The sequence below is a fragment of the Desmodus rotundus genome, chromosome 2 (assembly GCF_022682495.2).
Source record: "Desmodus rotundus isolate HL8 chromosome 2, HLdesRot8A.1, whole genome shotgun sequence".
Classification (NCBI taxonomy): Eukaryota; Metazoa; Chordata; class Mammalia; order Chiroptera; family Phyllostomidae; genus Desmodus; species Desmodus rotundus.
The window spans coordinates 177,291,950-177,307,295 of record NC_071388.1 but is presented as its reverse complement, the minus strand read 5'-3'; the positions used below and the strand labels follow the sequence as shown (position 1 = coordinate 177,307,295).

Genomic DNA, 15,346 nt, shown 5'->3' with positions numbered 1-15,346 from the left:
TTTTTCTGTAAAGTACAAGCACAATATGTTTTTTGCCCTCTAATATAATTAATTGGTCCCACATTCCAGTATAAGTTAGGCTGAAATGAACAAAAAAACTAACAAAATCACAATTAAGACACATATTTAAGAAAATTCAAGTTAGAAACTAAAATTAGGGAAGCTACGAAGGGAAAAAATTTCAAACAACACAGACTTTAGAAGCAATATTTCAACTTTTATGTTTTAAAAGTTTCTCTTTAGTCAGAACTGTTGTCTACCGGCAAGAGGCTTGAGCTGAAGCCAGTCAGCATCTGGTGTGTTATTTAACTTATGGTCTGAAAGCTTCCTTCCAATAGTCGATTCTTCCGTGCTCTGCTTCATAAACCATTTCTGTTTCCCCTGGGGAAAAACCTGGTATTAGGATCAAATCTGCCGCCACAATTAGCAACAATATTCACTCATTAACATCTGTAGGCATAACTGGTAGCAATTTTATGCATAAATTATTTAGTAAAGAAGTGAGAAAAAAAATTTAGTAGTTAATCAAGGGGTGTAACCAGATGAAAAATCCAAGTGTATTTGTAAATTGTTTTTATTTATTTATTTTATTTTATGAATACTCAACTAAAAGGTTCAAGTTCATTTAATTCAAAGTTAAGAATAGGATAGCTGACTGGTGTGGCTCAGTGGGTTGGGCACCGTCCTGTGAACCAAAAGGTCACCAGTTCGATTCCAGGTCAGGACACATGCATGGGTTGCAAGCCGGGTCCCCAGTAGGGGGCGTGCAGGAGGTAACGGATCCACATCTCTCTCTCTCACATCAATGTTTCCCTCCCTCTCCCCCTACTTCCCTTTCTCTAAAAATAAATAAATGAAATCTTTAAAAGAAAGAATAGGATACACAATACATTACTATACACAACTCAAATGAAATGTGTGAAATACATGTAATCTCTCTTATCTAATAGTGTGTGGGAATAGGAATTTCCAAAAACTAATGCTTATTCCTTTGAATTTTAGTCTGTGATTAATGCAGTCTGTATTAATCACAGACTAAAACGAGTCTCTGTAAACGAGTCTTTAACTCGTTTCATTAATGAACAAACGAGTTAAAATACCAATTTTCAGTTAGCGTCTATGAACCTTTGTTAAATTTACTAAACATAAGAATACTCATCTGTAAAATGAAAATAATTACAAGGATTAAATGAGGTGATATATGAAAGTGACCTATAAGTAACTGGTACTAAGCTTTGCAATAAAGACAAGTTTTGTTTCTGATCTAATCTGTTCATAATTATTAATAAATTCTTTTTTATATGGTTTTGATACTTGTTTATTTCCCAGTTAGTTTGACATGAACATTTTTTGTTGTTTTAGATACTACTTACAGAATTATTTTAATGTTCCTGATTCCCCTTACCCCTGGTCACTGCATGACATTTTTCTTCTCATTTTTCAGGATTCACCATTTTTGTCTCCCCCTGAGGGAGGCTTCCTTGATTACTGCAGCAATGGTTACCATCCCCATCCCCAACTTCTCCCTATCATATGAGCCTCCTTGAAGCCTGGAATGTATCTTTAAAAACAAAAAATTAATTCTAATTATGTATTTATTTCATTGTTTAAGTTTGAATTTTCCTATCTTATCTCGTAATAGTCTGCTTTCTTCTTTTATCCATGTAACCACCACTAACAACTCTTCCAGCTTAAAGTTCTAATCTATGTTAACTTAAGAGAACAAATAATCAAGTATGTTGGAATAGCGTGAAAGTAAAAGGCGGTATTCGCTGGGAGATGCTTACTGACTGGCAGAGCATTTTCTTGTAGTTGGTTTTGCTTACAGGCTATAAACTATGTTTCAGATGTTTAAGCCTTCTAGCTGCTGCACAAGCAAGCCTGTGATGGCTACCTGTGTGTTAAGTCTTCGGAGACAGCCACCGTCAATTTCTTCCCTCCCTGTCTGAGCATTCTTCTCCACCTGCAAGAACGGAAAGTCTATCCTCTGCCCTTGAACTTTGGCCAGCCTTTTGACTTGCCTTCACCAATCGAAAGCGACAGAAGAGATGCTGTGCCAGTTCTGGGACTAGTCTGAAACCGGCCTGGCACCTTTTGCTTTTGCTCACAGAAGCTAGTTACTCTGCCATGAAGAAGCGCAGTCTAGACTTTGATGAGAGGCCATGTGGAAGAGTACCAGGATGTAGGCATGCAGACAGAGTGAAGCACTTTTTGGACCTTCAGCCCTGCCTCGCCCTGCCCTGCCCTGGCTGGCCGAGTTTGCATGTAGTAGAGAGTGACTCTAGCTGACACCAAGTGAAGCAAAAAAACTGCCAGCTGAATTCTGCTTAAATCCCTGACAGAATGAAGAGAAATAATAAATTATTGTTATAGGCCATTAAGTTTTGGGTTGTTCTGCTTCATAGCAATAGATAGCAGAACTGGGGAAATAGAAAATGTTCAACAGAAAATAATACGGAGACATCCTAAAGAGAAGAGAAATAACAATCACAGTTAATGAAGAAAAAAGAGGAAGAAGGAGCCAGTGGTAACACAAAAGTCAGTGAGAGGGCAATGGAGAGTGAAGAAAACGCGAACGCCAGCTGGGATTTTGTTTAATTGCTTTGGTCCTGATTGTCCACTTTCCTAAAAACTTGCCAAATCACTGCCCGAAAGCCTCAGTCTTGCTGAAACTAGCCCTCATCTGGTATATTCAAGTAATGCTCTGGAAGCTCCCTTCCAATACCAGACGATCAAATGTCTGCTCTATTCAAGCATCACTGATCTCCTTTCTTCAAAAGAATGCCTATGCTTCTTCATTTTGGATTACTTGTCCTACTTATCATAAAGGAGATGTGCTGATTCATTTGACTAGATTCCTTTCTTTGATATAATTAAAGAATTCTGTATTATTAGATTTGCAATACCCTTCCTGCCAAAGGTATTCCTTTTAGTTTTTTATTTCCCACAATTTCAAATTTACAAAAAAAGCTGCCTTATTTTGGGGACTCTGTTCACCTGTATTAGTTTAGTTTACAAAAATAAATGTGTTTAATTTTGCTGGTAAATTTAGGTTCAAAATGAGATAAAAATTATAAAAAAAGAAAAAAATTTTGCACATATCTAAATTATACAGTCCCTAATAATTTATACAGATTAAATACTTAATATCTGCTGCTTCAATGTTGGTATACACAACTGAAGAAAACTAGGGCTTCATAGTAATCTCAATATACTTTGCAATATGTAACTGTGTTTTAAATTAGGTACTCACAAAGATGGACTCTGAATTCTTGTATTTAATACATCTAATCAGATACCAAGTCTTCTTATCGATTCTTTCATTTTAGCAGTGCGCTTAATCACCTCCCCTTCCCTGCTCCTGGCGCCGTGCCTTTGTTCAAGCCCACATCACTTTTCCTAAGTGACAAGGCAGGAATCTTCTTCGCTGACGCACTTCCTCCAGCCACCCCATCTTGTCATCCATCCCTCCCACCACATTCTGTTCTTCACCCACACATGACCTTCTACACAGCCCTTCAAAAACCTAACAACCATTAAACCGCTTTCACTTTTCTGTAAGGTGGCCCTTCCCAGTTCCTTCCACCCCTCCTCAGATAATTCTTCTCTGGGCACACCATCGCGATCACTCCTCCTTTGGAGACAATTAAATACGATGGTGTCCTGACAAAAATATGGCACTTAAAATTAAATATACTACTTGGAATATAATATAAAAATAAGAAGTAGGATTTATTTCCCATAGATTTAGATAGCAAGTGGAAATCACGAGGATGAACCATAGTTTCACAGGTAGCTTGTGGCTGAGCAAGGACTAGAATCACTTCCCCTGTATTCCAGTTCAGAGCTCTATTGTAAACGATTTATTTTGCCTCAAGGAGATATATACAAAACACATACATACACAAAAATGTATGTATATAAAGATAGTATAAAAATAGTATCTTCAGTGTGGACTCTGTATATTATGATCACAACTACCCGATGTTCTTGAGGAAAAAGATGTTTTTTCTTTTTTGAATATTTATAGTTAACTAACAAAATATAAGAATTTCTTAACCCTTTTTTGTGGAAAGGCGCCTAAAAATGTTCTCTAGATTTACTTACGTAAAGAGCATATACTGAAGGTAATCAGCATTAGTATCGCAAACATATTAGTGAAACATATTCAAGAATCTAAATTCTTGTTACCTCTAGTATTTCTATCATTGACAAGGCTTTTCTGATAAAGAAATACTGTCTGAAAACATTTTCATTATAATATATGACGATAAAAGCCACTTATACTTGACAATATTACATAAGAAGACTGAAGAAAATTGCTTCTATTTATATATTTTTGCATTTTTATAAGCATAAATTGCCCAATACCTTTTCCATCCTACTTAAATCAATTAGGTAAGGTGTGATGCAAATGCTCTAAGACTGATACTGCTATCTCTTGATTATAAATGCCAAAATACATGTAAAAAAATGACCAAGATCAAAGCCACTTATTCCTGAAGATAATCTATTAGAAGATAGAAATTTAATACACAACAATACCATAATTAAGCATATGGCCAGAAAATAATGGTCTTTGTTTTGAGTCTCACACCCCAGAAAATGAAATAAACAGTTCAAAAGTACTTACTCTTTGCTGTTTGTAGTGCTTAAACATCCTAAGGCAGTGTTCAATGATGAATAACAAGTAAATGCCTCCTAGAGCGACAAGTCCTTTCAATACCGCGTCGTACTCTTCCAAAAACTTCTTGGATTCGTGCCCATGAGAATGGCCGTGCCCATGCGCATGCTGATGACTGTGATCATGTCCACCCTGAGACTATTATTGAAAATAAGAAAAACTTCTAAACAAGTGATTCAAAGGCTATTTTAAGTTCTGACATTATAATCTCCTAGATGATACAGAAAAAAATACTTTTTAATTTTGGAAGTGGTCCTTAAATATTATCTCACTTAAAAATAAGTAGTCTTCCCCTTCATTTTGCTATATGTAGTGGCCTGGAAAGTACTATTGTGCATTTCATGGTCACTCTAAAACAAAGACCCCAAGCTCAAAAGCCTATAGGGGTGAAGGTACATACTACATTGAGAGAACAGAGTCAGCAGTAGATAATAGGAGTGATGGGTCCTTCGTGAATTTAAGTGAACAAGACACAGAAAAATACCTAATATTTGGTAAAACTAAAACAAACTAATGCTCCAGCAGGTGATCACTTATGACTCCCTGTAATCTAACTTTTTCTTAAACTGATTATATAAATGTGTATCCTGAAATACATGTTTAATTTTCTATATTTTAAAACTTGTAGCAAAAATAAATGTATATGTGGAAATAAAGTTATTTTTAATTGTGAAATATATGTTTTGCATAATTAACCTTAGAGAACTTTAAATATTAGAACTATTCTTAAGTATTTTTTTTGAAGATTTTATTTATTTTAGAGAGGGGAAGGGAGGGAGAAAGAGAGGGAGAGAAACATCAATGTGCGGTTGCCTCTCATGTGTCCCTTGTTGGGGACCTGGCCTGCAACCCAGGCATGTGCCCTGACTGGGAATTGAACTCGTGACCCTTTGGTTTGCAGGCTGGAGCTCAATCCACTGAGCCACACCAGCCAGGGCTATTCTTAAGTATTTTCCTTGTTTATAACACTTGTAGTTTTTAATAAAAAAAAAACTGACCCATTTGCTAGTGGTCAACAGAAGAGGTTTCTGAACTTCTCAAAGGAAGTAATAAGCCCATTGAAAAAGGTATTAATTTTATTCAATCAACATTTCTTGAGAAAAATATAAGTTAAACAGCACTTAAACTTTGTTTTCACTTCAACTGTTCTCATTAGGCCCAGTTTTGAAACAGACTGTTGCTATTCCTGATGTCTGGTAGAAAGGCAAGTGAAGGGGTGGAAATAAAGGGGAAAACAAGTAAATAACACACAATATAATGACTGAACTTAAAAAAATTACATTCAATTTTAAGAAATTAATTAATTTTTTTAAGGCATACCATACATTGTTCTAGACGCTAGATCTGGAATTTTCAACCAAGAGTGTAGAAGGAAAGAAGTAGTATACACAACAAACAAATACAATTTTGTCTTCCAAATACTTCAGGAGGGAGGCAGTAAGAATATAAAAAAAAATTCAAACCTGTTTTTTGCATTTGGAATAAAAAAAAGTCCCAATATTTTCATAATGTGATGTAAAAACAATTAACACTAGATCAAATAAATAGTCTTAACTGGCAACAGATAGATTGTAGAAGGTATAATCAAAGCACTAAAAGTTTGGGCTTACGATCACATCATTAGAAGTGTACCCAAATGTTAGAAAACAAGTGGCAGGCCAGGGGAAAAAGGTGAATGGCCCGGTTTGTAAAGAGCTAAATGCCTACCAATAGCTGACTTGGTCTACCTATTCCTGATCCAATAAAGATGCCTGTGGCACACTGGCTATACAAGTATGTATAATCATTGTAAGATCCCTTATATGCCCTGGCTGGTGTGGCTCAGTGGACTGAGCAACAGCCTGCAAACCAAAGGGTCACTGGTTTGATTCCCAGTCAGCGCACCTGCCTGGGCTGCAGGCCAGGTCCCTAGTAGGGGGCACATGAGAGGCAACCACACATGGATATTTCTCTCCCTCCCTTCCCTCTCTAAAAATAAGTAAATAAAATCTTTTAAAAAATAAAAAGATCCCTTATACCTTTCTTCTAAAGGCTTTTTTGATATACTTACAGATAAAAAAAAATCACTCATTGATTTTTTTAATCATTTTCAGAACTGCCAATATAGCAAGATTTTTCTTCTGTTTTTAAGTTAGCTTTACTGAAGCATAAGTGGACTATAAAACTGTAAGATATTTAAAGTGTACCTTGTGGTGATTTGATATGTATACATTATGACAGGTGAACATAAAACTGACATTACCAGTTTTTTTGTTATTTTAAAACCTAATGATTCAGTTTATTTCAAAAGGAGTGCTATTAAAATTGTTCAAATGGGAACAAATACTTTATCCTATATTAAGCAAACAAAATAGCATGAATACTAGATTATGCGATAGCTTGCTAATGAAATACACTTTTAGCTTAAATATTTTTATTTTTAATTTTTTTAAGTTTGAAAAGATTTCTTACATGGGGCAGTAGATGAAGAAGGGCGTCTCCACTCATTGTTCCTACAGCTAGAGCAACAAGGAATGTGAGAAGGAATTTGAAGCATCCTTGATTAATGATGGGCACCAAGATCACGCCTAGCAAGGAAAGCAGGCTAATGACAGTGATAGAAATGATGCCACAAATCCATGCTGTAGGAAAGAAATTAATATCAACATTAGTATGACAAAATCAATCAACAAAGTTCCCAAGAAAAATAAACATAAGATAAATGAGTCATAGACAATAGATTCTCTTACCCAGACTATGCTTCTTAAGAAACTATATTTTGGCACTGCTGTGTTTAAAAACAAAACAAAAAGCCATCAAACTAATTTGAATACTTAAAAAAGGAATGAAGAAACTCAGAACAAATTACAAACAGTATTTTCAGTGGCCCACCTTACCAAAAACATGGACTTAAAATGACTTAAGACTGTGATTCATTCAATATCTACACTGTAAATTCAATTTTACTAATTCTAAAGGCACAGCTACAGCAATAAAACTTTAAAGAATATAATTATAAACCTCTCCTGTGAGCTTTAAAGGAAGCCAAATATCTAAAGTACTATAATTTTTTGTAAATCTTCCTAATACAAAGCTTAAGAAACTACATTTCAACCCCAAATGGAAATATATTCACATGGCATACAGAAGAGCCTTATTACTGGTACCTTTTATTGTATATCACTTCTAATTTTCACATCATATTCAGTGATATAAAAGGATAATTTTACATATGCTCTAAAGGATAATTCAATTGATTTCCTCAATATCATCTCTCCTCCACCACCAGTTCCAAACTCTTTCCTCCAACTTAGCTTTCTGTACAATTTACTACTTTAAGAAAAAAAAAACGCTCACATTTTATAATTAGTAATATTTACATTTAAGCTTAAATAAAAGCTATCATAATTTCCTAGGTGTTAAAAAACGCAATTTGGGTAATAAAATTCTTCTGATTTTTAATAAAATTATTGTGCTTTTTCAATCATAATTTATTTGGTATAAAGCAAAAACAAACAAAAATAATAAAGGCATCTTTTGTAAAACTTACACCAAACTAACAATATACAAATTATTAAGTATAACTAGCAAATGTTTTCTTTATTTGTACCCAAGATACCAAATGCAATTAAAAAAAAAACACCTCTAAATAAATGTCTGAAACAAGCTTCACTTATTCTGCAAATTGGGTCACTTAAAATGTTAAAGGTCTTCAAGCTTAGTTATTCACCAACTCCCTTTCTCATTATCTAGAGAGAAAGTGCATTCTTTTAAAAAGAACTCATCTGTGGAAACTTTCTAATTAACTTGGTTCAAAGCATGTGCAAGATGGCAGTTTTCTATACTGTTTCAGCATTTTAATTGGCAGAAAATGCTTAGCGACCTGCTCAAAAGCCCCCTTGGTAATTAAGCTAGGGTCAACTCTATGACTAAATGAGCCGATCTTGTGAAACAAACGATTTCTACCATACACGGAATATTACATATTTGGTTTACAGCACTCTTTGAACAGTTAATGAGGCAGTAGCTGTGTCACTACGGGAGATTTACACAGAACAAGTTAACCTTTCTTAATGGTGCGGCAGTCATTAAAAACAATTTCTAGCAGGGCTTTCTCTCTAACAATTACTAACATCTACCGGGACATAATTCAATCTTCATTCCTGACAATGCTACTAACCACCTGCAAACAACTAATCAATATTTACTATTAGTAATATATTTGTCTTCAAGCTTTTCAGATTGAATTGTAATTTTCAACATTACTATAGTCAAGCATCTGTCAACAGCTTATAAAATAGATTATGCCAATATTACAACATAGAGTCTCTTAAGTCATAATCCACACTTGATGTGAAAGTGAAGATGTAGAATTTTTCGAGGTCTTAAAGATAGAAAAGGCTATTAATCTTAACTCTTGATGTGACAATCTCATCAGTCTTCATTTTTCCCTGTAACCAACAATGAATTTTATTTTTAATTAAGTAAAGTAATCTCAGGCCTAGCTTCCCTTTCTCTCCTGTCACAATGAGAATTTAGAAGCACCTACAAATGACTGTAACTCTCGAAATATTTACTCATCTACAAAGATCAGTGAACAGGAAGCCAGCAAGGGGAACATATTTTATCTACCCAAAGATCAGCATTCAAATCTGAGGTGTGGACTCACTTTCTCTCCCTTTACCGATCATACCAGACTGAACCTCGCCTGTCTACCTAAAAGACTATTCTTGTATTTTTCCTTACTAATCTAGAATTACAGCAATAATTACATGCCAATATTTACCTCTATACCACTTCCCTATGTCTGCACTATACTTAGCGGTGTTTTAACAGATAACTGAATATAACTATCTCTCTGTCACATTCTAGCAAAGAACCTTTTTAGCAGGAAGCAGTCCAGCACAGCATAGGTTAAGAACATATAGGTTACATTCATAGGCTTTTATTTTTCATTTTTTAAAATATTTTTATTGAATTTATTGGGGTTATATTGGTTAATAAAATTATATAGGTTTCAAGTGTACAATTCTGTAATACATTATGTGTGTTTACCACCCAAAGTCTAGTCTCCTTCCATCACCATTTATTCCACTCCCCATACACTCTTCTTTCTGCCTCCAACCCCCTTTCCCTCTGGTAATCACCATACTGATGTCTATTATCTATGAGGGTTTTGTGTTTTTTTAACTTAATCCCTTCACCTATTTTCACCCAGCCCCACAATCCCATCCCTCCCCTGACAGCTGTCAGTCGTTTCTCAGTATCTGTGAGTCTATTTTGTTCATTAGATTCCATATATAAGTGAAATCACATGACATTTATTTTTCTCTGACTGGCTTATTTCACTTAGCATAATACTCTCTAGGCCCATCCATACTGTCAAAAAAGGTAAAGTCCTTTTTTACAGCTGAGTAATGTTCTGTTGTGTAAATGTACCACAGCTTTTGTATCCACTCATCTACTGATGGCACTTGGGCTGAGTCCAAATCTTGGTGATTGTAAATAGGGCTGCAATGAACATAGGGTGCATGTATTCTTTCGAATCAGTGTTTTTGGGTTTCTTCGGATATATTACCAGAAGTGGAACCGCTGCGTCATAACGCAGTTCCAGCTTTGTTTTTTTGTGGAAACTCTGTACTGCTTTCCACTGTGGCTGCACCAGTCTGCATTCCTACTAACAGTGCATGAGGGCTCCCTTTTCTCCACATCCTCACCAGCACTTGTTTGTTGATTTATTGATGACGGCCATTCTGACAGGTGTGAGATGATATCTCATTGAGGTTTTAACTTGCATTTTTCTGATGTTTAGTGACGCTGAGTGCCTTTTCATATGTCTATTGGCCATCTGTATGTCCCCTTTGGAGAATGTCTATTCAGGTCCTTTGCCCATTTTTCCTTTTTCTGAACACCTTTTAAATAACTCAGAAAAATTTTTTCTTTATTCTTATTGTTGACACTATTGCAGATGTCCCCGTTTCTTCCCCTCGCCTGCCTCCACTCAGCCCCTGTCGCCCCCTCCCTCTGGCCATCAATTGGATTGTTTGTTTTTTTGGTGTTGAGTTCTTAATGAATTTTGGATTATTAATCCCCAATCAGACATAGCATTGGTGAGTATGTTCTCCCATTCAATGGGCTGTCTTTCTATTTTGTTTATGGTTTCCTTTGCTGAACAAAACCTTTTCAGTTTGATGTAGTCCCATTTGTTTTTCCTTTGTTTCCCTTGCCCTAAAGATATACTGGACAAAAATACTGCCATGAGAAATTTCTGAGATTTTACTGCCTATGTTTTCTTCTATGATTACTATGGTTTGGAGTCTTACATTTAAGTCTTTTTTTAAAAAATTTTTATTGTTTACGCTGTTACAGATATCCCCATTCCCCACCCACCCCCGTCCTCCTCCCCACATCCCTCGCCCCCTCTTCCCTCTGGCCATCTACATTTAAGTTTTTAATCAATTTTTAATTTATTCTTGTGTCCATGTAAGGACGTGGTCTACTTTCATTTTTTTTTTGCATGTACCTACACAAATTCCCCAACACCATTTATTGAACAGATTGTCCTTACTTCATCACATGTTCTTATTTCCTCTCTCATATACTGATTGACCATAAAGTGTGGGTTTATTTCTGGGTTCTCTATCCTGTTCCATTGATCTACTGATCTGTTGGTCTGTTTTTATGCCAGTACCATGCTTTTCTGATACTATGGCCTTGTAGCATATAGTTTGATATCAAGTAACATGATACCTCCAACTTTGTTCTTCTTTCTCAAGACTGCTGCAGCTATTTGGAGTCTTTTGTGGTTCCACATAAATTTTTAGAATATTTTCTCCAGTTCTATGAAAATTTGATTGGTATTTTGATAGGAATTGCTTTAAATCCATGGACTGCTTGGTAGTATGGACATTTTAATGATGTTAAGTCTTCCTATGCACGAACTTGGTATGTGCTTCCACTTATTTGTACGTTCTTCAATTTCTTTCTTCAGTATCTTAAAATTTTCTGAGTACAGGTCTTTTACCTCCTTCATTAAATTTACTCCTAGGTACCTTATTTATTTATTTTTTGTTGAATTGTAAACAGGATTGTTTTCTTAGTCTCTCTTTCTGATAGTTTCTAGGCTACTATACAGACAATACTCTAGTTCCTATTAGGCTCTGCTCCCTAGCAGCTTTGTGACATTATTAAAGTTACTTAACTTCTCAAAGCCTCCTTTCCTCAGCAAACAGAAGTTAATAAAAGTGTCTATCTCATGGGTTTAACAATTAAATGAAGCATATTAAACACTTGTAAAAGTGTTTAGAACAACACAGGGTAAAGTTCCAATAAATATAGGCTATCATGATTAATTTATCTATTCTCAAGTTACTTCCCTATTGCAAAGAAATTAACCAAGAATAGGCAGCAGGTACAAAAGACTTACTTCCTTATACATTGAGAACATTTTGTTTGTACTCTTTCAAGCTTTAGGGAATATCTCTATCCCAAGTAAACTTCACATACTGAAATGTGGTACTTTTAAACCTTATTACTACACTAAGTAAAACATTTTAATTCTGTACTTTCAATTTTACCCCAGAATTCTGTTTTTAGCCCCTATTTATTCATAGCGATTTAATTGTTTTAATGACTATGCAATAGCACTACTGTATCTTGGGCATTTCAACCAGCACTATGCTCATCATGACTTTGCACACAATGAAGTTCATGGAAATCCCACTCACAGAATACTACCTACCCAAGTTCATTAGGCTGATTGACATATTTATAAGATGATTTTCAAAGACTCATTTTCAACAAGTGTCTTTCCTGGGTTACAACTGAACGCTTATAGGCTAATCTTAAGCAACTAATTCATTCAGTCAATATATAAGTGCTTACTTTTTCTCCAAAGTACCCTTTATCTTAGGCACTATGGATGCTGAGATGAAAGAGTCAGTTCCTTTAAGCAACTGAAGTCACCAAAAACAGAGAGTTGATACAATTATTAAGATCCCCCAAGCTCTGTACTATGATGAAAATATCCACAGGGTGTCAAGAAAGGAGATTTAATTAATCCTAGGATGATCAGTAAATTATCCCAGAGAGGCTAATCCTTGAGCTGAAATTTTGAGGAATCGTAGTAGCCAGTCAGGTAGAGAGGTTTAGAATGTGAAAAGGCTGCGAAGAATGAGGAAGAAACAGCATAATCTATTATCAGAAGTCTGCTATGGTTGGAGCGAAGAAGAAATAAATGAATGATGGGGGATAAGAATGGAAGATAGGCAGGCAGGCTTTATATTCTAGAAATCCTGCCTGGCTGAGTAAAGGATTCTGAACTTTGAACAATAAAGCATAATGTAGTTTCCTGAAATATCTGAGGAAAAATACAACACAAGACATCAAATTCATATTATTGCTTATAATATATACAAGACAAATAAAAATATCAGGGATCAAATGAAAAATATACTATAAGAATATATGGCAACAATCACCAAGGTAATACCAGAATAACTAAATATGGAAGATAATGGCACAGTGATTAACTCCCTAGAGGATTTATCAGACAATTTCAGGGTTTGTGAGCTCTATCATTTGTTAGGTCAGGAATTTTGGTCAAATTTCTAAACTTTTCTGTATTCTAGCTTCCTTACCTTTAAGAATCATTTAATAGCTCCCTCATACAATAATTTAATAGATTACGGTTAAAATTTAATGAAAAGAAAAAAGCTCATACAACCCTTAGCACACAGATAACGAATTAGTTCAACTTCCTCAGCTTGAACCCAAGTATTGCCACTTAATGGTCCGAGACTTTGGCAAAGTAACTAGGGTAACATTCTCCACCTCATAGGACTGTTTTGAGGAGGGAATGAACTGAGTTTAGAAAAGTGCCTGCTATTCGTAGTTGCAAATATATAAAATAAAAATATTATGTTAGCTATCACTATGAAGAAAGAACTCATAAGAGAATCTCATTTGCAATTTAGAAAGACAAATCTAGCTTAAGTGCTAAAGATGATGAAGTACAAGGGGGACAAGAACATAAGATAGGAAAGGTTATAAAGTTATTTCAACAATTCAGTAAAAAACCAAGAAGGATCTGAACTCAAGTTATGACACAGTGAGTAGAGTGAAGAGATATTTAAGAGAAGACTCAATTGGACTTGACAACTGCTTATACAAGGAAAAAAGGAAATCACTTGAGAGAAAAAAGTCAAAGATTTTCAGATTATCAAAAGCATGGATTTTAGTGGCCTGAGATTCAATAAAAGATACAAATTATGTGGAGTAAAGTTAGGAAAAAAGGGCCTAGAAGAGTTTTGAAATAGTTTTGGTTTTACCTTAGTTGAGCTCTCTAGAAATGCCCACGATGAAGTTCATATACCAAATACTGGCATTTCTGAGACATTCCTAGGGTTTAACCACACTGGCTTCCCTTTACACTTCCTTAAAAACTTAATAATCTTAGCTTTTCACCAGAGCCCCTCGAACCCTTCTAAATATTGGGCAATTAGAACACCAAATAACTTTAATTAGGGGCCCTGTTACTTACATTTGCCCATCAAGAAAGATCCATTTGTCACAAACCTGTGAATCCTTTTAAATCTAGTTCTCTAACAGAGCATTCGGCCATAAATGCCACAAGAGATAAGTAAATTGTACTGTGTCTTCCCCTAATCTTTTTTAAACACACATATTAAAACATATTGAAAGACACTAAAAGGAAGGCAATAAACTGGAATTACTTTCTAATTCAACTACGTTAAAAAAAGTAGTATCGAAACAATTTTGAGGGAAAAAAACTTCAATCTTTCTTACCTGATGCTCCTATATTTGCCTTATCTTCAGGAACTGCATTTTTATCCTTACTTAAATCTTCAACTAAAAGTCTGTCAAAATGCTCAATACAAAGTCTGCTGTCAATCTGATACAACAGTGCAGGGCAAAGATACGTAAACAGATCAGCTGAGATGGGCGAGTTGGCGCCGTGACCGTAGTGTTTCAGTAACTGAGTGACATTCAGGCACTGCAAGGAAATCGATAAAACAGAGTAAGTAAAAGAGCACTGTAAGAGGATCATGCAGAAAAAGTACTGTATAAAGAAAATATGCTAATTAGTATTTGGAAATAATATATAATACATTGATATCTATTAGAAGTAAAGCTTTTGGATAGAAATTTATGATGGGGATACATTCAACTAGTTACTCAAGACTTTTTATGGATTTGAACTGTTTTTCCACTCTAACACATGAAAGATAATGATCTTTTGCCATCGATAAGGGAGATTCACAACCATATTCCCAAGATTCTTAAAGAGTGAGGAACATGGGGTGGGGTGGAGGGATGGGGAGAAAAGGCATACAACTGTAATTGAGTAACAATAAAAAAAAAAAAAAGAGTGAGGAACAAAATCACTTCTCTAGTAAAAGTGTATTTATCACTCAAGATTCAGCCTTGTAAAACAATGTTAAATAAAGTACTTTAGTAACTTTATACTATACTATAATATAGGCTTTTTCACTGCCTAAGGCACCCCGAAAGAGTATTATATTGGGGAATTCTAATCCAATGCTAAAACTGGAAGATGAAAAAAAAAGGCAGCTTCATCCACTGGTTCTTTTTAATGCAAAACAAAACAAAGCAGGAAACAGCGTAATCCAATTTGCGTCCATCATATAGCAAACAAATATT

At 35.1% G+C, this 15,346-nt stretch overlaps 1 protein-coding gene across 5 annotated transcripts in view; it reads right to left on the bottom strand.

The window, feature by feature from the left end:
* The window catches only part of SLC39A10 (solute carrier family 39 member 10), a 120,281-nt gene that overhangs the window by 18,616 nt on the left and 86,319 nt on the right, over positions 1-15,346 (bottom strand). For all 5 annotated transcript variants that reach the window (XM_053918892.2, XM_053918891.2, XM_053918890.2 and 2 more), the window contains 4 exons: positions 14,471-14,678; positions 7,136-7,305; positions 4,634-4,822; positions 261-381 (listed from right to left, as the gene is read on the bottom strand). In XM_053918892.2, coding sequence (XP_053774867.1) covers positions 261-381; positions 4,634-4,822; positions 7,136-7,305; positions 14,471-14,678 — 688 coding nt within the window. The remainder of the gene's footprint in view (positions 1-260; positions 382-4,633; positions 4,823-7,135; positions 7,306-14,470; positions 14,679-15,346) is intronic.